At 46.7% G+C, this 23,143-nt stretch overlaps 1 protein-coding gene across 2 annotated transcripts in view; it reads right to left on the reverse strand.

The window, feature by feature from the left end:
• LOC146207661 (uncharacterized) overlaps positions 1–23,143 on the reverse strand; it is a 163,363-nt gene that overhangs the window by 8,998 nt on the left and 131,222 nt on the right. For both annotated transcript variants that reach the window (XM_084589518.1, XM_084589526.1), the window contains exons 3-5: positions 4,180–4,335; positions 2,843–3,208; positions 1,212–1,442 (exon numbers count right to left, since the gene is read on the reverse strand). In XM_084589518.1, the coding sequence (XP_084445644.1) occupies positions 1,212–1,442; positions 2,843–3,208; positions 4,180–4,335 (753 nt within the window). The remainder of the gene's footprint in view (positions 1–1,211; positions 1,443–2,842; positions 3,209–4,179; positions 4,336–23,143) is intronic.

Consider the following 23,143-nt stretch of genomic DNA (forward strand, 5'->3'; position numbering starts at 1 on the left):
TTCCGAAAAAGAAAAGGTAAAATCGTTAGGGCCAGCAGGAAACTCGTTAAGGCTTCGGGAATGCACTTTCTGGCCCTTAATATATGGCTTTTGAGAGTTCATTACGCATGCGGGAAGACTTCATTCTTGACTTATAAATTACGACTGCATTTACTACGTGTTTATTGGTTAGATTTATACGTAAGAAATTTAGTTAACCAGCTTCCCTGAATCACCGTTCTTTTCAGCACGTCCTTTTGAATGTCGACAAAAATGTACCCGCAATAGGAGTTTCTGATGTTAGCGTATACATATTTCGCATATTGGTCGATACGTCGTATAATCTGACTTCCCAGCTCGGGAAGCGGGAGCGAAAAAGAAAATACGAGTGTTATACGACGTGCGGAATATTCGAGCTTCACAGCGCACCGCTCACCAGAGCCGCAGCGTCGCTGCGAGAAAGTCGTCCCTGGAGAGATGATGTTGCTGCTTTGCCGAGTGCGTGGCGCACATTTCACCGACAACGAAATCGCATCAGTATCATCAGTATCAGCAGCAAGTGCAGCAGCCTCACTACGCCGACTACAGGACGAAGGCCTCTGCCACATATATCTCTGCAGTTGACTATTCGGTCCTGTGCCTCTTTACCACCTCAAACAAAAACTGGCGCTAAATTTTTAGGCGTTTTTACAGGTGAGATTATTGATCGTTTAAATGCTGTCGATACGTTTAGGAGCCGCGATTGGCGGCGCGGCTGAGCGGCTGTGGAAATCAAGTTTTGTTTTTACAACAATTCTTCAATCGTGCACGTTTGACGGAGCTTTGTTTCTATCATCGTATGTGAGTCGTCTAAGAATCTTCTATGCTACTCTAACGATAAAATAAGGTGCATTTTTTTTTCGTAGTCAGAAACTTCGTAAACTGTGAGGGCCCGAAGGCGACCACAGCGCAGGAATTTATGAGGAACGTCGTTGGCGTTTCCCTCTTTGCGTGCTCTAAGTTGATAGCAAAGTTTTGCGCCACGCCGTGGCTATGATTCGATGATTTGTGGACCTAATGCGGGAGGACAGGTGTATACCTGCACGCGAATAAATACAATATGGTGGTTTTCTTCCCAACATTCGTGCTGTTTGCTGCGACTATATTTAAACATTTCTTATGTTAATGTGCTTTTACGTTTCGAGGTAGCATTGCAGTGACGTAGAGGGCGGATGCTCCGTATAGATACCAACCTGACAGCCGGCTTCGATGTCGGCGTACATGCCGGGGAACTGCTTGTCGTTGCAGTCGAAACCCGTGGTCGGGATGCGGTGGAAGTTGGGGTAGTCGATGCCCGGGATTCCCTTGCGAGGCCCGCGGCTGCCCATGATCCGCTGCACGCTCTTACGGCCACTTGTGTCCTGGTTCTTGCGGAACTTGCGGAAGTGGCCGTCGTCATCGTAGTCGTTCGTTAGTGGCTTGGTCTGTCAACCGACCCAGAGAGATAGCGATTAGGAAAACGCAATCGGCGAAACCTCGGCCACTGTTCAGACACTTTGATCTTGGTCATATAGAGGGCCGAGAAGCGATCACTATGCAGACAAGCCTAGATTATTTAGATGGCGTATAAGTAGTGGAAACTTTTAAGGGAGCACTTGATTAGCGGGCAGTCACCGCAATTACTTTCATTTTAACTGCCTCGATGGATTTCGTGCAACTCGCATTCCAACCATTGGCCGTAAATACATGCTGCAGTGCATGTAAATACCGAATATATATGCTTGAAAACTGCAGCAAGTAAATATTACTCGTAATTTAAAACAGGCAGGGAATGAGTGTAAAGTGCAGGGCTCATGAAAGTATACAAAAAATGAAGAATGAACTGAAGCTAAGCAGTCACGCCCCCAACAATTCCAAACTAAAGACGAGGGCAAAAACGTATACAAATGTACCCATAAATAGCAAATGGGCATTTTCTTTCCAGCATATTTTGAATTTATGTACAAAAATAAATATATAACCTCTTTGTTCACTACTCCTCGTCAAGGCACCGGCCAACGGACAAAGTTCCTTTAAGTTGCATTAATCGCCTTTACCTGATATAGAGATGTAAAAAAAAAAAAATGAAACAATGGATATATTCATTTACTGCTTTTCAGCCTGACTCCTAATAGCTGTTTAATGAGCCATATAAAAAAATCACGAACCTATTAATAGCTCCTGCCCCATTCTATTTTACCCAACCGTAAATTTGACATAGATTGGATGAGTAAACAAAAATTGCGTCGACTTTCAATTCATGCCAAAAATGGTCATGCCAAAACCAAACGACATAGAGAAAGCTCTCGTCACACTTGTTTCGATAATGCCCACTTCCACACAATATCCGGCTATCGGGCTCCCGCTAATGCACTTAGGGCCGAAACAAAGCTGGTTTCTACGTGCATAACTTTCCTTGTTAGCTATCACCATCCTGTCTGCACAAGTGACAAAATGCACAAGTCACAAGACCCTGTGCTTTACGTCAATATATGGCTGGACAACATGCTGCCTTTCTTCCGTTTCCTCCCCGGTCGCGGAGGGGTGTGTCGCAATATGCACAAAATAAACTCTATTTCCTTTTAACGCAACCATATATCATAAGCGCAACGCTATGCGTGCCAACGCTTAAACGCTGTGACCATTTCCTCGAAGCCAGCAGCACTAATTTGCAATCTTTCGAATCTGAGAACAATTTGTCGGACCACGGAGAGCGGGCATAATTCCTAGCGCAATATAGAGCACCCGCTCTCCATTAAGGACAGCGGCTGCGTCGTCACCGACCACGGGAAAACACTCGTGACATCACTGCCCAACAATAATGGCAGCCGATGAGCCAGCGCACCTTAGATTTCTTGGATCCGAAGCGCGGCGTGATCTTGCGGAACGGTCCCTGCGTCTGCGCCTCGATCTTGGCGGTGGCGTACATCTTGCGGATGTGCGGCGGCGCTTCCGTGGTGGTGATTCGGATGATGGACGGCTTGGGCACGAAGCCGTCCAGCGAGTACGCGGGGGGCCGGGTGGGCTTCGGCTGGCGCAGCTTGAGCAAGGGCCGCGCCGTCGACGGCTGCGTCACTGCGTTGGGCCGGAAGCGGCGCGACGCTGGCCGCCGTGGCACGGGCCACGCAACCGCTGGGCTGAAGTCCGACGACGAGAGCTCGAAGATGTCCGCCTGCTTGAGCACCGTGTCCAGCACCGCCTGCCGCTTCACCTGCACGCATCCGTATGAAACGCAGCTGAAGCAAAGGGTGTAGAAAAGAGCTCATCATGCGGTCATGCTTCGTAAGGATTCATTTGCGTATCCTGGTTAAGTTGACAGTACAAGAAAGCAGAAACGAAATGAACTAATTCAGGCACTGCACTTTCGAACGTCTCCTTGTCAGCGCTATGGCGGGTTCAACTCGTCCCTCTTCACCTTTCGCATCGTGATATCTCATTACGTTGTCAGGCAACATACCATGGACTGTATAAAAGCAAATTGCAGTCGCACTGCTCCATTCAATCATACCCGCTTCATAAACGTTTAATGTACAGTGAGATATGAAACACTGATAAAGCGAACAGCGTGCACAAGAATGCATTTTCTCCAAGTTTAAGAGGCAGTGTACGATTTAATTGAGCCGTGCTTTATTGCGGTTACATGAGCAACATGCTGATGGCTGGTGCATCTGTAACGAACGGAGACTTGCGGTGGTATATATAAAGATCGAGGCTTTATCACTGTTTATGAAGTTTCGAGGAATGGTCCAGCATGGCAGGGACCAAAAATTAGGAAACAATATGGAGATACGCCTTTTAAAATACCGTAGAGAATTACAAATGAAGGTATACATAGCTGGCGGCGGTGGGCAGATAAAGTGATAAAGCATGTCAGGATAGGATGACCGCGGATTGTGCAGGACAAGGTTGCTTGGAGGTCAAAGAGTGGGCTAGAAGTCATCAGACTTATGATGATGCTGATGCTGTCGGTTGAAATCCTTGATTAATGAGTTGCGGCCGATGCTTGGAAAAAATAAATTAATGCTTTGTGCTAACTCTATTGTAGTCTTTCGATGGCCGAGACATAAATGTAGATTATTTGTGCCCTTCAACTCATTCCAATGCAATGTCGGAACTTTCTGCGCATTGCTGTGGATCATTTCAGGTCACTGACGAAACAAACGTGCACGTTTATACACACACCTGCAGGTTCTCCTGCCGGGGAGTCGTCGGTGGTGGATCGGGAAGCGGGCTCCTGGTGGTGGTCCTCAGCCTCGGTCGCATGATGGGGAACTTGTTGTTTCTCCTAGAGCTGAATAGGTACCCTGACTTGGCCGTGTCATTTCCGAACTGCGCCGCCTGATTGAAGCAGGACAGGAAAGAGAGGGAGAGAAAACGGAGAGTGCAACTATCAGCGACCACCAAATCAGTACAAAGCTCAATTCTGAATGCGGAAGGTTTAATTCATAACGAACAGGACCCCCAGGAGTACGCTTGCGGTACCAGCATACTGATATATAGTTCACCTCGTTAAATCGAACTCGCTGAAATCAGACGTCCGCTTCATTCGAACTGATGCATTTGTTTAGTGAGTTGATTAAGGAGACCCCGCGTTATCAGAACAGCTAATGATTATATATATATATATATATATATATATATATATATATATATATATATATATATATATATATATATATATATTTGGTGAAGGCCGAATGTCAGCATGAGAATCGCGCGCGCGTGAAAAACTCGAGATTAAGGACATCATTTCTGCCGTTAGATTAATGCAGTTCAGCGATGAGCGCGCAGAGTTTCCAACAGTTCCACGAGTTTCTCATCGATAAAAAGTGATTAACTTCTCTACATCCGCTGGGAATTGGCGACGAGGCAGAAAAGAGGTGTTTATGTTAATCTCTCGGCCCATTTATCACTGCGCCTCCAAATCTGATGCGATTTCGTAGCCACAAAACAGGTAGCAAGTGTTGTGCAGAAGCATGCGTACATCTTTCTTTTTTTTAATACCCACAGTGTTCCCTAGGCTGAGATACATAATTCATATTTGCTCAATAACAATAAACAAATAAAAGGCTGGTGCTCTAAGGGAGCCAATTTTCTCGGGATACCCTAAAGACTCACTTTGAGTGTATCTACAGGGTCGTCCTATGAGCGCAACGCAGATTTGTTTCCAACTAATTCCGTTTAAAAAGAAAAGAAAGAATAAATGATTTCATTGCAGAAAGACATACTTGAACATCGAAATTAACGCTTGTAACACGGCATGAACATTCGTTTTCAATACATACTGCGATCTGAAAATACATGTAGCCGCTGTAGCCTTCGTTCCGGCTCCTATAACTCATAAACTCAGCCAGCACTCACTCAAATCAGCCAGCACTCACTAAATTTGCGTTTACGTCACGATTTATGTCACGATTTACGTCATTTTCGGCGATTTCAACATAAGCGAACTTCGACTTGGAATTAGAGCGACAATAAAGACCTTTCCAACATTGAATCGAAGTATCTAGGCAATAAACGTGTCTTTTGATGCCCGACAAGCGACAAGGCCACGAGATGCCGAACTATCGGAGTTCGCCAACAATTAAGGTTTCATAGAGGTGTACACAGTCCACTTTTGAGGGTGACCCACATTGTTTGATTACACTCTTCTGTTTTTAGAGTTCTGCACCCTTACTGAAAACGGAGTCTTTAGAAAGTATAAAGTGCAAAAAACAATACAGAAAGGCATCTTCAGAACAGGCCGTTTTCAAGAGTAAAGCTCGGTGATGTTAACTGTTTCGTATTTCCCTCGATTGCGGATCTCCGAGGCCAGCCCACAAAGCTATCCAATTCGAAGCGACGATCACCGAGTCCCCATTGCATTCGACGTCATCGCCAGCTCCAGGAGTTTTAATCTAGTTACGTGAGTGAAATATACGACAATTTTAAGTCCAGACGGATCAGCAATAAATGGAACTTTCGCTGCCAGAAGAAATTCAGCAGAGCCACAAAAACCGAGACACTCGAGCTGTGCTTAAAACAGAAACTGGTCGCATTTGTACTCAGCCTCCGGTTGAGAGCTAAAGAGCAACCTAAGAGGCGTCCACAACGACGCCCTGCAATGCGCGTAGAATCATTGCGCTAGAATAATGTCATATATACTACTCCAGGCACGCAGGCATCGATCTTTTCGGTTTCCGCAAAGCGTTTGCCTGTCTCTAACGCACCGCGCACCTGTAAGACTGCTCATGATCACCGAGCATGTCATCTTGTCGCTCACGCACGAGGAAATCCTTGACAAACAGCAGCAGCTTTTAAGCGAGGACTGCGGTGCGTGGCACGCCCGGCGAATATTAAGCACACCGAGCACTGTATGGCACCGTCGGCCCTAATATCGGAAATTCTACAAGAACGATTATTAGAGCCGACGGCGAATAGCCTCGAGCCAACCGCACAACACGCGTGCTTCGGAAAGCAGGAGCGACATATCGCCATAATTGGTCCTCACGGCTAGGCTTTATTGGTGGTTTCGACGGCCCGCGTTTAGTACGTCCCTTGGCAAAGCTAATGCGATCGCTTTTGTTAGCGATCCTGGTTAACCGGGCTACTCTGTACTTCGAACGAACAACGGAGAACAGTAGCCAAGCACGAACTAATTATCGGTTCAGCCCTGAACAGTGCCGATAACACCAACTCAGCGGAGCTCGAATGTTCGGTCACGCTTCGTTTTGTGAAGTACACTGATTGCAGACACGATTGCCGCTAATCGAAGGACTAATACCTGGCTCCCAGAAAATACAACGCTCCAATACTAGTTTAGTATTTCGCGCAATCCGTTCGGTATTAGGTCCGTGCACTCACTACACCTACAGGCAGGCAAACGGCCTCGAAACGCTTGGACAATTAAATGTTATTTTCGACTCAGGAGTGGTGAATTGTGTCTCGAATGGTCCTCTACACAGACGAAAAGAAAACCTTACGGTCTGAAGACGTTTTACGGAGGGTGTGCCTTGTAACAGAATCCATTCAGAACGCAAAATGCGGCCTGATCGCATGTAAGAGAGAGAGAGAGGGGGGGGGGGGAGGCAAGAAAGACGGAGAGGTTGACCATACAGAAAAAAGAATTCATTCATTGTACATACGACCAACCCCTGCTTTCGACAAGAGCAGCATCAACATTAAGAGGGCAACTTCGACCCGCTAGAAAAAGGAATTTTCGCAGAAAGTATCCGTGTACTTGTTCACTTCGTCTCACAATGAAGTTATGCTTCTATGATTGTTCCTGCTGACGAGAGTGGGCTTTTTAGGTTGCAGTTTAATAGGAGCGCTTTCTTCTCGCGATAGACTCATGAATCACAAAGGGAGCATCGACGACCTTTAAATACACAAATAGTGTTAGTTTGCTCTGCGGAAATTTCAGTACGCAGTCTCGAAACATGTGTCCTGGAGCCGCTCCTGCGTTTCTGCGCATATATTACAATTCACAGTCTGCCGGACTGCATACCTGGAAAAAGCAGACTCGACAACTATATTAGAAATGCCGCATAAATCAATACATTAAGGCCTATTGGCCATGTTCCGATATTCGCCACCTAGACATATCAGTGCAGTCATGCACTCACAGTAAGTAATATTGAAGGAATGAGTATACTTTTAAGAAGCATTGCCGATTGAAAGCAAAATTTGTAGGAACATCAAACACCGAAAAAAAAAAAAGCCAAATGGGCCTAAAAACCGAAAAACATCCCGCCTCCCACAATACAACATTTTTGTCCGCTAAAAAATGTAAAAAACCGTTAACGTGGCAACACTGGCAACACTGGCAACAACGTCCTACCACCTACTGATCGACATCATGCAAATATATTACTATTCTCTTTTTTTTTTTTTTTTTTTCAGAAAGGTCCGTCGCCTAAACCCTTCCTCACTTTGTTAAACTACTCGTAAAGAAGCTATAATAACAATCCCCTCAGGAAGAACGAAAATATATCCAAATTATGTGGTGTGATTCGCATCACGGGATCGTCCATTGGGATTATTGAGTTCGAGTAAACCGGCATATCGAATTAAGCGAGTTTGTATGACCGAAACTCTGCTGAGATTGCTATGAATCTCTTGGCTCAGTCAGCAACAAGAAATGTGGCTATGGCCGACCCCCCCCTGATGTTTTTACGAAATCACAGAATTAACTATCGCCAAATCTTCCCTCACTTCTGCATTCACTGTTAGTTAAGGAGGTGTTATAATTAGTACGCGCTGCCAGACTCTGTCGAGGATGCCACAGCCCATCCCATCGCTAACGACTGGCTTTGCCAGACAATGAAGCAGGAAGTGCGCAGGGCAGCTGCGCACGCGAGCGCCAAAGCATTAGCGCATATCCGGCTCAACTCCAGGCGCGCTTTTGAACGACCCATTGTCGGTGTGGCGGCTGAATATAACGCCGCCAAGAGCGCCCAAGCTCCTTACCTGGCGCCTCGATCGGAGCGGTAATCGAGCTGGCGAAGAGGCGAGAGACCGGACCGGCATCGAAAGGAGCATTCAACCATTCCGAGCGCCATCAGTCGTAGTCAGCAGTCCGATGCCGTGCTTCACCCAAGGCCTCGCGGATATAGTTTCCGCTTCTACTTTTCTTTTAAGAGCCACAAAGTGGCGGCGACGAGCATAGGTGAAGATAAGTTCCAGGGATGACGTTCCCTAGCTGAAGGTGCCAACGCCTCCAACATAACGTTACAGATGCGCAAGATGTAGTGTTTCCGGGTGGCGTTCTACCGCACCGGCCGATATTTTGAGGGGAGGGTGGCAGTTCCTGGCCCTACGGGGCAGGGACGGTAGGTCAACGCCGCTTGCGGCGGGGACTGGCCAGCCACCGAATTTTTGTAGGCCGTAATTGTACCCGCCACCGCTTAGGGGGTGGACGACGGCTGTTGCGGCTTGCGGCGCGCGTCTTTCTCTCCCTCTTCTTTTTCTTTCTTTATTTTCTCTTTTGTCCGCCCGAGGCAGCGGAGGTGGCTCAGCTACAGAGCCAGTAGCAGGCCCGTGCATTTCCTTTTCCTTCTTCCTACAGCCACAACAACAACAACAACAAAAACATATTTTGAGGTAGTCGGCTAACTGTGCACGACCGAAGTTGAGGACAGTGAATTCCGGTTTGGGGCTCACACACTTAACGCTCCGTTTACGGGCCAATACAGCGGTTGCTACGACTGGAGCCGTATGCAATTCGCGAGATGTTAGAAAAGAACTTTCAAAGACCATTTATTCTCTTACACCCCCTCCTCCCCACCAATTTCTCTTTCGCAAGCGCTAAAAGCGTTTATAAATTTTATACTGGACACAAGGGCCCGTTCTGATCGAAGCACCTCATTCTCCGACCGCAAATGACACATAACAGTGTACCGGCGAATTCTGATCAAGTATTTTGCCTTCTCAACGAAAGGTGATCGGAGTGTCAAAGCGATGACGACAAACTCTTATTCTAGCTCCGACTGTGTGGCTCCGAAAGCGACAGCAAAACACATGTACTTCCTCACATCCTGTGGTGTAGCAAGCAGTGAAGTTCTACCCCAATGCAGCCGCCGCATTATAGCCTCTCGGGCCCACAGTGTTTGGCGGACCGAACGAGTGCCACTATATGTACGCCGTGAGGCGTTTAAGGCTTGGAGTCAGGAGCCTGGTCCCAGAAAACGCGTTAAGAAAGCATCTACTACATGGACACTGCACTCGAGAACTGAGACATCTCCGATTCCCTCTTCCTCCTCAGTCCTGTATACAGCTGCGGGAGCTCGACTTCGACCGGTGGGTTTATGATAAATGATGTGCTGTCGCATATTTATCGCTCTCTTTCTGGCAATTTTTCTTATTCACTATTTGCCCCCCGCCTAAGTCGCGAGAGAGTCGACCGAGGTCAGTAGCGCGGCGGAGGTGTCTGCGGACACCCGCTGTGCCTGCTGCAACTGCTGCAACTGCCACGCAGCAAGGTCGCGAGCTTATGGAGCCGCTAGTGCCTCTTGAATTCTTTCATAAAAAAAAGTCTTTTACCAAAAAATTGTAAATCATTTTGTGGACTGCTAAGTTATGGCTTGACGTAGATATTTCAGTGACAAGCTGTCATAGGGGTCTAAGCTTGGTACCTGCCCTGGCCTCTACTGGCCTTTAAGTTTTCTTCTGGAGCATTTGCAGTTCAAAGACGCAGTACAAAAACGCCGATACTCGGTTTGACTGCGGAGACCAACGGTTTGATCTTGCCGTCGCTGACGCTTTTCGCCTTCTTTCGTTCTTCGCTCTCTGCTTATTCGGGGACACCATCATGCGAACAGACTGCGCTAATGGTTATATTGGGCTATGTGTCTCTTAGTTGTAAAAGGAAACATACAATTTTCCCCGAGACAGAGTTCGCTATTTTCTCTCGGAAATAAAAAAGAATTAGTAGATAATGATCCAGCAAAACTGCTTTCTAGTATCTATTTCGTGTCTATCACTTTCGAAATAGCTTGTCTTCGCGATATCAGAACTTTAATCAACCTTAACAACGTTATTACACTTGAACTGCTTCCAAAATTCCCCCTGTAATATCCGTAGAGCTGCAATTTCTCCTTCAGGCCCAGCAAGAAGCGAGGTAAAAGCGTAAGAGTTCGGGGTTAATCGCTGCTGCCTTCGAACCGCGATGTTTATAGAACTAAACTGGGGAGGACTTCGAAGAACTATAAGCTTACATTCAACGGGCGCCAGAGTGGGGATAAGGAGTTCAAAGAAAAAAATTTGCCTTTTCAATTGCCGTTGAAAGCATAGAGGAACAATTGCTTCTAGATGCACTGCATACAAAACGCATTCAACATATACAAAAATATTTGCATGGAGACTAACGTGGTCAACAATAGCTGTAAGGTCGGCTCCGGGATATTGCAAACCTTTGTGTATATATGTTCATTGTTTTTTTACTTATGGCATAATTATGGCCCTGATCGTGCTCGCGCAGCAAAAGGCCGTCGTCGCATGTATTGTTCAACAGTTTCCAATAGCGCTATTATGTATGAGTTGCCCATGCTAGGTACACATTGTTGTCGGAACTGCACAACAGAGTAAAGGAAACAAACAAAAATACTCCACGCCAAGTTGTGCATAAAATCCACCAAGCTTTCTTTATCCAAACCTTCCTTAGAAGTGCGGGTGGAGTGCACTAAAATAGCAAATAACTTGAAGAGCCCGACATAAGTTCATAACTGATTAATTATAATGGAGGTGCGCAAGAATACACAAAAAATTAAATGGCGAGTCAAACATCTTCGATTCGTCGAATTACGAAAATGTTGCATGTTCACAAAGCTCAGAAACGAATGCAATAGTTTCCGAACTTTTCTAATATTTTTCGATTATTAAGCACTAAGTTGTAACGATGCCCATCGCCTTTTTTCTTCAATGACTATTTTAAAAATAGGGACCACACACTACGCTCATATTGCTACCGATATCAGCATGTTCGGATGGACGGCACAGCGCCATGACACGGTCCTTTCCCTTGGCAGCGTTCGTAATGCTTATGCTCAGGTATTTCTCGAAACATTTACGAAAATTCCTAAAGATAGCGAGTGAGAAATAGAAAAAATACATTTACAGGAACAAACTCTCTGTCAGAGGACGTAATTTATGGTAAAAGGGTTTTAAGTAGATGGCTAATTAACGCAAACTCACTAATTATTTTAGTTAACGGGCAATTAGTTAACGGGTTTTCTGGCAACAAACTGGTGCTTCGAAACTGGGGAAGAGAAAAAGCCTTATCAGATTTTCAGGCTATAAGCAAAACACAATTTCTGAACCACTGCAATGCGAGGATATCCGGCGCTTCTTTTATTCCGAACAAAGCCAAAATTGAGCGCTTCAGCTCCGCAAGAAGCTCGGCATAGCCATGCAGTATAGCTCGGTGGAAACGACCTGTGCTATGCTTATGTGTTACAGAGACTATGACACCCAATTCGAACTGCTAGCACTAATTTTCCGTGTCGTCGTGCATTTTATTTTGCTCCGACACTAAATAAATAAATAAATAAAACAAGGCAATTGTCATTGATTGGCACGCAGTTCAGCTTAGGCGCCGTACTGACTGCAACGCGCCATGAGCGGACGTCGCGCTTCTACCAGCTAGGCTTCCTGAGCTAATGCTGTCAATTTTGTTTTTGGCAGAAAAAAAAAAAGAAAAAAGAAAGCGCTGGATTTCGTCTCGCTGCAGAGTTTTATCAAATTAGTTTTTATTTGTTTCAAAGAAACCGATGCGGCAGTGTCTTGTCTACCGCTTCGAACTCCTCGTTGGCACCAATCACCCAAAATAGGTAATATGCTGTTATTTAATGAGTTTTAAACGCGATAACGTTAGAGACCCCGTTGCCCCCAAAATCCGGCATCGGCTTTGTGGGCGAAAAATGGCGGCCTTGGCTCTGATTGGAGGTGGTAGGTGGCAGCTCTCATTGATGGGCTCTGATTGGTCGTCTGGTTTTGTGACGTCATGAGGCAACATGACATGGCTAATTTTGACAGGGACTGCCAACTCAAGCCTCTCAATTGAGATGGGAGGGTGAGCAGAAACGATCCTTCCAGGTCCCTTGCATTTCGAATTCGATACGCTGTGCTATAGGCCACGAAGGCACTTTCATACGGCTTGGTTAAGCGAGGCTTGTATTTATGTCGGGGGTTCTTTCACCTAATGCAAAGTGTGTGTGTGAAATAGCTGATGCACAAATTAAGACCATAATAAGAAGGATTTTTTTTTTTTGTTGGGGGGGGGGGGGGGGGTTAACGTCCCAAAGCGACACAAGCTTGGTATGAGAGACATCGTAATGGAGGGTTTCGGAAATTTCGACAAGTTGGGGTTCTTTAACGTGCACTGAGCTCGTATAGCGCATGGTGCACCTCTCCATTTGGTTTTCATCGAAATGCAGCCGCAGCGGTTGAGATTCAATTCTGCATCGTTGCATGTGCGCACAGCAGTCGAGCACCACAACGGCGGGGTTGCTCAGCTGTCAAACGCTCCAAAAGAACGGTGACGAGTCTCGGCATGTGTGCTGCCAGGCACCGGGTGTCGCTATTGGCGCGACGAGCCACGATTCTTGGCTGCCGCTTCAGTCCCGCACGATATAGGAGCCATCGCCGGCGTCGCTGGAAGATATCCATTCGTGAAACGTGGCAATCGGATCAAGGCCGGCGGTCGGGGACTGCGAGCAGCCTATACCGACGCCGGCGACACAGTGTGGCTAACGGCGCCGACTCGCGTTGGGGCGCGCCGCATTGCTGCGATATATGTAGGCAGACCATGGTGCAGTGCGCTGTTCGGAGAAGCTCAGATATAAGCGTGCAAGCAAGCAAGTAAGCAAGCTGGGATAGTTCCTAATAAAGGTTTTCAAACCACCTGCCCTGAAGCCTGTGTGGTGTTTACATAAAAGGGATCAAAGCTCAGGTAGACAACCGCTTCTGGAAGAGCCAGTTTCCATTCGTCATGATTTTCTTTTTTTTTACTTGAGCAGCCTAAATAATTTTTAGTAGTAAATTCAAGTAGAGAAAACCTGAAATTTGCTCTTTTTTCTTAATTAAAAGTAGTATAATAATTTTGACCTGTGCAGTTCGTCAAACAAGTATTTGCGTGCTCTGTACATTAATATGTAATTTTTTTTATATACCCTATTTCTCTTGCTGCATCTGCATTTGCTCATTGTGATATTGTCTTAGTTTTGTATAATTTTGTTTCGTTTTCTTCTGCACCTGTTCGCAATTGTATATCTGTTCATTACGCTGTGCGATTGCCTTTGTTTTATATGCCTTCCTGCAAGCCGCTGCCAAGAAAAAGGGGGCTGCGGCTTTGTCAAGCTGTATCTTACAGCTTTTTTTGCGCCTCCTTTGTCTGTAACTTTACAAGGCAGAAATAAATGAATTTGAATTTTTTTCCGATTCGTTCGGCCAACGTGCACAAAGAAGCCAATCTCGCCCTTCTTCGACAAAATCAAATGACAACAAAACATAGAACGCTCACTCTATAAATTCTCGTCAGCCGAAAAGTAGCCCTTAGCGATGAAAATGAATAGAAAAAATGGGACGAAAAAAAAGTTAGCAGGGAGTTGGAGAGCCCGTCGTGTAATAATACGTTCCCTTTTAAACGCTGTTAGTTCTAGAATTTAGGTTAGGATTAAATACTCTCCTTGCGGTTATGCGGAAAGCAAGCAGCAAGAGCGTGCAAACTCCAATTCCACGCATTTTTCTTATGCGAAGCTCATGAAAGCCAGAGTGGAGCGCTCGAAACAAAAGAGCGCAAGAGACGGGGGGCGTGAGTACGCTTATGTATAAGCAAGCAGCTGCTTCTGCGGCGCGCTTAACGCGCCAGAAAGCCAGCTGTTAGCCCAGTTTCCTTGCTTCACTGAGTCCACGAGAGCCTCCCCACAGGCTGCGGCGGTGCGAGAAAGACCCCCTCCCCCCCTCCTCTTCTCTTTCCTTCCCTTTTTCTTTTCTTTTTTTGCTCCGTGAGATTTGAAGCCAAAATATTGATGCATGGATGCAGGCACCGAGCACGTGTGCACCCGATGCGACTATCGTGATCCGCAGCCTCCATGCATGCATAGTGCGTTGCGCTATCGCCTTTAGACTGTCTCTTCACTCTCGTACTCCGTCTCTCCACTCCCCATTGTTTTTATTTACATTAAAACAACTGCTCTCTCGTACTTTTACATCCCGTTGTGGTCCCACTGCGCGCTGCTCTCCGAGAACGGATTCCGCGGCGTTTGTCGAGCGATCGCGCACACACTAGTGGGTTAAGCCCGAGCAGCGTCGTGTGGCGCGAGGAGCAATATTTCAAAGATGAAAGTTCGATAGCGGAAGCGAGGCAACGGCCAGCGAGGCTGTGCGCCTGTCTGTGTGCAGTGAAAACGTCATCGCTGTCGAAAGCGTATACGGAGTTCACGAAGACATCGAAACGCGCCGAAAACGAGGAGACACTGCGGGAAGTAGCGAGCGATAAGCAATGATTCTCACGTTTGGAACCGACGCCGTAGAGCCACAGTGGGTGTCTAAAGACTTTCAGCAGCGTAACCTTACACGTTTGGAGTCAGTGTAACGGCCTTGACCAAATGGAAGTCACCGCGGCGATGGCAAAGGTCGTAGCGACTTACTGGCCGTCGATGGTGTCTGTCTTGTTGGAATGTACTTATGCGACACACCCTTGCACGATGTACAGCCGTTGCCAAAGGCCTTCAGGCCAAGTAGTGTGCTTTTCAGCCGCCTATATTGGTCGAGCTACGCACTCGTTTTCACCTTTTGAATCTTTTGGTCCACAGGGATACTGTAAGTGCTCCACAACAAGACTCAAAGGCGAATTATGTGGCCCGAACATTTTTGCCGAAGGCTGTAATGGTGTTGCAGCAGGCAAAGTCTAACTACTGCTAAACCCCGGTCGCGGCGGCCGCTTTTCGATGGAGGTGAAAAGCAAGGCACCTGTATTCTGTTTGGTGTCAGTGCACGTTAAAGAACCCCTGAAGGCCGATATTTCCGGAGCCCTTGACTGCGGTGTGTCGTAGTCTATGTCGCTCTGGTATACGTTAAACCCTATACAAACAAAACCAAACTAACTAGGTACGTCTGCTGCAGAACAAACGCATTTCCCATGTCCTTCCAGCTGACCCTGTCCTGTGTCAGCTGCTGCAACCGTATCCCCCAATAGACTTCCTTATCTCATCAGCTCTCCTTACCTTATGCACCCCCCCCCCCCTCCCACCGCTTGCTTTCACTTAAAAGTGGCTTCGTTACCCTTAATAACCGTCGGCTATCTATCTCCCCTTCGCATTACAAGTCCCTGTCTCTCGTCTATTTCTACTTGACCAGGGAGCGCATCATTAGGTAGCATTTGTTCACTCTCCTGTCTTCCTGACTATTAGCGTTATAGTCTATCATATTTGGATTTGTAGCTCGGTTCCGCATCCTTAGTTTGCGTTAAATCCTTTTCTTTAGCTTTACAAGTTTCTACGCCAAATGTGAGAACTAGCAAGACAAAGCTGTTGTCTACTTTTCTAAGGAGGGACATTGGTAAAGTGCTATTAGTGACCTCGCAGTAAAGAACAAATCGATTCCACCCATTTTTATTCTCCTGTTTATTTCAGTCTAGGGGTCGGGGATGAAAACTGTAGTAGCAGTAGGGTCAGTACAACGTCAAACAATTTACCGCGAATATATGTCAGTTCAGTCTAGTCGTTGAGTCGTCTCCGACTCTTCGTGACCCTATGGACCATGTCACGCCACGCTTTCCGGCCTCTCACTATCTTCCTAACATCACATAACTTCATCTGCAGCGCCTCGAGGATGTCATCTAACTATCGCGTTCGCTGCCTACCCCTTCTCTGGTGACCCTCGACCTTTCCCAACATCAAATCTTTCTCCAGCGACTCTTCTCTTCTCATCAGATGACCAAAGTAGCTGAGCTTTAACTTTAGAATTTGACCCTCCAATGAACAGTCAGGGTTTATTGTCGACAATATCGACTGATTTGATCTTCTGGCAGTCCAAGGAACTCTCAAGAGTCTCCGCCAGCACCACAATTCAAACGCGTCAATTCTTTAGACCGGCTCCGAAAATTTAGACCAACTGGGCTTTTTTAACGTGCACTGACATCAAGCAGCGAATATATGTACAGATCACCAATTTGGACGCTTACAGTTTTCTGCAGTTTATTCTCACAAACTCACCACATTTGGTTTTCTATGGCAGTCTTAACGCCGCGGTATGGTTTGGTTTGGGTTATAGTGGTTTAAAGTCACAAACGGGCTCAGGCTATGGGGGATGCCGTCGTGAAGGGCTCAGAAAATTTAGACCAACTGGGCTTTTTTTAACGTACACTGACATCAAGCAGCAAATACTCGGCATCAGCGAAGACACGCTTTCGTAGCAATATAAGGTTAGCATCGGAAAATTCCACCATTCCCATCAATATGCCCATACAGAACCTTACAATATTCCACAGCGGCCTCACAATTAAAAATGATGTCCAGGAAAGGTGGACTTGAAAACGCAACAGATGCAGGTAGTATAAAGGTGTATATTATTTCATCACTCATTTATAGTGCATAATATACTTAATTTTCTGTGCTCGATACTTGGTAACACATTTAGGGAACGTCAGAACGATAATAAATAGCTGCAGGCGGACTTTTTTGTAGGCTGGAAGATCCTCCGACATCACGGATATATCGGAAGTGAAGAAGGAAATAAAATAAAACATAAAAAAAGAGGTATGATGCAGAAAAAAAAAAGCAAAAATATGCTAAAGATCAAAAGGAAAAAGGTTTTGAGGACGAAACCGGAGCGATAAGTGAAATTAGGCTTTAGACGTATTACAAACTATTCAACAGTCCGGTTGTGCATAAATTGTATGCGCCAAAATGAACGTAAATTACCGCTTATATGTGACGTAATCAACCGCAGCGGTCTATTTCCTACGCTTCGGTTCACAGGCAGAGCTTTAATGATTAAAACTCCGGCGCTGAGGCAGCAACATATTTTAAACCAACGCGTCGTAAAATAGTCCCCGGTAGGCACGTGGAGCGCATGCAGGGGTCCTAAACTAACACGCGGATCGCCCGCGGGTTAGTCTTATCTCGGTGACCGGATTGGCGCGAGCAATCTAGCTTTCGCCCTACCACCCCCCGCAGAAACGAGGCAGAGAAACGAAAGAAGAAAACGCTGAAAGGCCGGCGAAACCGCGCACGCTCCGGCGCGAGGGGCAATTAACAAAGGCCAACCGGCGCGCGCCGCGGTCGGATAGACCTTCGAGCGAGCACTGCCAGCCGATCATTTACCGATACGCATGGCAGGGCGTAGGTCGGGCATTGCGGAGCCAGAGAAAAGGAGAAAAATAAACAGATCACGAGACAAGTGTACAGCAGCGCTGCGGGGCGTATTTGCATGCTTTGTGCTAAAAAACATCGTCATGCGTGCACTGGAGCATATTCTGCTTCGACATACCGAGTGAAACGAGAGAGCAGAAGCAAATCCACTGACCGCAACCACGCCTCGAGTTACGTCCGCGCCGCGCTGCACCAATTATATAAAGCGCCGCCTTTAACTGCTTGGTACATTAACGGGTGCATGTGGCTATAGCGCAGTATTCTAGCATTTGGTATATACGTTGCAAACGGCGCAATGAGAAAGCAGTGTATGCGAAACTTGCCGAGCAATCTCTTTCGGTGATCTTTCGAGTCAGTATTACGCATTCTCAGTGCGCGTGCCCGTAGGCTACCCATGCGGCGGTTTCGTAACCATGTCCAAGTGAAACGCGAGAGCATGTGGTCACGCAAGACAATGAACTGATTATGAAAGCGGTTATGGCGTAACCAAGAAGAATAAAATAAGACTGGAAGCTCATGGGTCCGCAAGTGTCAGTGTCATTCAAAAGTTTCGCTAGAGAAATTCGCCCGGAAACGTGTTGATTGTTGACGTTACTTGACCGAAAGCTGGGTTCTAACCAGCTAGAAAAAGAAAAAGAGAAAAAACTAATAGGGAGCACAGGTGTCGCCGCCACCAGCCAGTTTCGCAAGTTAACCGCTTGGGTAAACAAAGATTTTGGTTTGCAGAGTCCGGAGGCCATTCACTGCAGAACAGCGGCAACCAAACCTTTTTGGCGTAGGAGTATCAAGCTGGAATCGAATGGAGCGAACATTTTAACTCTTATTTTCCCAGTCATAATTGTGTATTTTGCTGCCGAACTTCACTATAGTCCGAAAGAGGGAGAAAATTATTTTTTCAATGGGGACAATAATTGGATGATGTTCTTCTGAGCGCCCCTTGAGGAATGAACAGATCGAAAAAGCGGATGAACAATCAGCGGCTTTAAAAACCCGAGCGGTCGGAATTACAACTGACTCCAGAAGGTTTGACAAACGGCTGTTCTCTACTTGCAGAATAACTTCGAAATCTTGTTCTTGAGGTAACAGCTGAGGAGCGAAGGGACGATTGCTAGCTCTAAAAACTTCATTGTCAAAAAGGAAAAAGGAGGCACAGCGAAGTCGGTTCGGAAATCGTGTCGCCAAGGCCAGGAGTGCGCAATCAGACCTGAATATCTCTCCCGTAGCGGCGGCTTTGTGTGTGCGCTTCCAGGGCTGTGTGTGGAGGTCGGACGTATCAATCAAAGAAGAACAGATTGCGCGAAAACACTGCGGCTTAAGCCTAGCTCGTAAGGAAAGTGCTCCCTCTCGATCGTCAGAGCGGCGAGCGCGATCCATCGGAAATGAGAGCCACGAAACGTTACAATGTGTATATACCATTGGAGGTAAATGAGGATACGTGCTTCAAATAAAGCAAAAAAGGTGGTGGTGGTGGTGGTTTGTGGGGTTTAACGTCCCAAAGCAACTCAGGCTATGAGAGACGCCGTAGAGGAGGACTCCGGAAATTTCGACCACCTGGGGTTCTTTAACGTGCACTAACATCGCGCAGCACACGGGCGCCTTGCTTTTCGCCTCCATCGAAAAGCTGCCGCCGGGGCCGGGATTCGATCCCGCGTCCTTGGGAACAGTAGTCGAGCGCCGTAACCACTGCGCCACCCCGGCGGGGTCGAAGGCTGTATAGACCTATAAAACAGATTTATTGGAGGAATGACAGTGAAAAGTAAAATATCCTTCTCATATAGATGTACACTCACCGCAGCTGTTATCGACAAAGCAGGAGAGGAAGGGAGGGAGCAAAAATCTGGAGGAGGAACTGCGCATTCAGCTGCTAGCAGTATGATCATGCTATAGTGTCTTGTAAACTCGTGGCTTGCAGATGCGTTCTCCGCCTGCATCTAATTAGAAAAGGCTTCTTGTAACTAAGGTGAGCTCGCGTCACCAGTCTTTACTGAGATCAGTTTTACTGAATCCTAGATATCTATGAGAGAAGAGAATAGATTAAGGGGCAGGAGCTCAGTGTATCGCAACCAATTTTCTGTAAAAGACAAAATAAAAAAAAATTGCCCACGATTAGGTTACTTCCTAATGCGAAATTTGAGCGCAGCTTATCAGCTGTTTCACCTTTTCCATAGATTGAGGCAACGATTTCGAGCAAGACACGTATATACAATTACATACGTTTTTTAATTTTTCACACGTATTCCATCAAGAAACACTCCACTAACAGTTCTTGGATGTCATGAAAGAAGCTTTGTGGTCGGAGAAAACAAGAGCGCAATTGAGTTATCGAAAGGTTGCGGGAAGCAGCGCGTGGGCCCATAGGAACGTTGCGCGACGAACAGATAGCAGCGATTAACTGATAGCGCTGACGCCGCTAGCGAGTGAAGCAAGTGAGAACGGGATGCACGCACGTTGATCCGCTGACAGCGAGCCGGCGTTTCGGCAACCGGAAAGCACCCTCGCCGCCACGCAGGAAGAAGGGGGCCCCCTCCTCCTCTTTCTGCATGGCGGCGACGGTGTTGTACGCAGTTACGTTGTCTTGACTCGCTAGCGGCGGCAGCGGCATCAGTCAGTCGCCTCTAGCGCTGCCTGCGGCGACCCCTCCCCCCTTCCTTTCCTCGTGTTCTCCGGTTGCTGCGCGCGCTCCTGCCCCCATCGTTCCCCGCTGAGTGTGCCCCCCTCCCCTCTTCCTGCGAGGCTCCGGTTGCCGAAGCACCGGCTCGAACTGGGGGAATGAAAGGGGGGCGGAGCTGGTTATGAGGCCGACGCGGTCGACGCCGACGACGCGAAACCCAGGAACGGGCGCCAAAGAGCTACGCTTTAAAAAGCCGCTATATTTATATACGAAACTATTCCACACCAGTCGCCCTTCTGAGCGATCCTCCTTTTAGCTATTGTCGAGTGATGGTCCCTTGCTAAGTGAAGTATTCCCTTCGTGCGACACTCCTCTGGTTAAGTACGGCTCCGCATACAACGTTAATAAAGCATCCTGAGCATGTATTGTGCTTAGTGTTCCTTCTCTCTGGCTGGTCTGCATTGCAGGGAGATGAGATAGAGCTAAGAAGAAAAAAATACAGAGCGCTAGAGCTTACAACGAGGTGCACTGCTGCTGTACGTGCTCTGATTCGGCCTTTCGTTTTCTGCATACAGGCACTGCACGAGCATTATCGTTCGTACGCATCGCACAAAGCGAGCTAGGAAGGAGTCATGAGGCAACCCATTCGTCCTGAATGCGGCTCGGGCGCTGCTGCCGTTGTTGGTGCCGCAACGCCCTCACGTTCAAGCTCTCGCATGCCGAACATTTCTGGAGATTAAAGCCGGGCGGCTGTTTCTGCGATAGGGATCGGGAGCGCACAGCTAGGACAGCGCCAGCACTGGTTACGGTCTTCTAGCCGCGCTAGTTATCAGCCGACTAAGAAATTTACGCCTTCGAGGTCGTGGGCGTATGAATGTGCAAGAATAAGTTCATGATCGCCAAACAATATTTTGCAAGAAACATTGTATGGAGTAATATATAGCAATTGCTCATTAGCATCCATCCAAGCACAGTCGGACGGCTACAAAGAAACACTGCACCGATTCTATAGACCCTGGAAGTCGTCATGCAGTCTTGAACGAGTGTTAGCTGTGGCCAGTCCCCGTCTTATACGCGTTACGACGCCAGGACGATCAGGACCAGGACGAAATTTCTTTCTATTGCGATGCTTTTGTGAAAGTCCTATAGCTTTCCTTTGTAGCCGTTTGACCATCCTCTGGTGGATTTTAAAGCGCAACAGCTTTCTTGTTACAAATTTGCCCTGGCTTGAGGGACGCTCCAAAAGGATAACGTGATAATGGACTCACAATTAATGTTGGTTGAGTTGAATATTCAGGGCAATCCTGAGATGACTGTATAGCATTCCTTTGCAGCCGTATGGCTACACTTGGGTGGATGTCAATGAGTAATTACTCCCTTAAAACAAATAATGTATGCAAGAAAGTTTTCCAGGGCTTGATTTCGGATGTTTTTCAGCTTAACAAGACCAGATGATTTTTTGACATGCGCATGTTTGCTTCTTGGACAATGGAATTTGGCATTTATTTTGTTTTTATTTACGATAAGCAGTTTTCGATATACAGGGAAGAACTGAAAGAGGTAGAGAATTATGTAAGGCGAGCAGTGACCACTAGTCCAGGCAGCCAAACCGAAATAGCGATCAGATTAAAAATGGCTTACAGCGCATTTGGCAGGTTCGCAACTCCCGAAAAGCGACTTATATATAAGCGTTCACAAAGCTTTGTTTTAGAACCTGCGAGGCATAAGGCTGTGCAGTCTATGCATGCAGGCAATCTAGAAATGTTTACTACTACTACTACTACTACTACTACTACTACTACTACTACTACTACTACTACTACTACTACTACTACTACTACTACTATTACTACTACTGCTAATACTACTACGATGGAGCATACTGATTAGACGATTAATAAACTGAACTTAACTAATCACTTTTTTTTTTATTAAAGACAACATTATACAGCAAAACTAAAGGGCTTCAACATTAAAGGTGCCCCCTCCGCCCCCCCCCCCCCCCCCCCATTTTTTTAAATTTCTTAATCAGTAATCTGGTTCGAAATATTGGGCGTCAAATACATGCATCTGAAAGCTTGTCGAGTTGGCCTTCACGCATTGCACATTTATAAAATGGAGCCGCTGAGCGCTACATTGTCACAAATCATGTCAACTCCTTCCGCATCATCACCTACCCAAGCCACATTTGTTTCATGTAAACAAAAAAAAAAGAAAAAAAAAAAAACGTAAGGCTGCCATTTTATAAAACGTGCAATGCGTGAAAGCCAACTTGACGAGGTGTCAGGTGCGCATTTTTAACGTTCAATGATTTCCAGCCGCAATGAGTGCCGATTAAGAAAATTTAAAAAGAGGCCCACCTTTGACACTGACGCCTTCAATTTCCCAATGATTTTGTGGACAAGAAAAGGGAAGAACGTGCACTATAGGGAAGAAGGGGTAGAGGGGCCGCGCACAGCAGCGGCGAAAAGAAATACAGTAACAAACTTTATGACCGTTAACGCCGCAAAGCGTGCCATGCTGTATGATCAGGATCAGCGCTGCCTAGCATGAGCTGGCAATGACTTCGATTGCGAGATACGCGCGGCTAAGGCCGTTAGATCAGCGGATGCACTCCCTGTCAATTCCCGCTAGCTTCCTGTAACGTGCAGTGATAAATGATAACAAAGGTACGGGAACTAGAGGC

This window comes from Amblyomma maculatum, chromosome 1 (assembly GCF_055883805.1).
Source record: "Amblyomma maculatum isolate TAMU_Amacu chromosome 1, ASM5588380v1, whole genome shotgun sequence".
In the NCBI taxonomy this organism is placed as follows: domain Eukaryota; kingdom Metazoa; phylum Arthropoda; class Arachnida; order Ixodida; family Ixodidae; genus Amblyomma; species Amblyomma maculatum.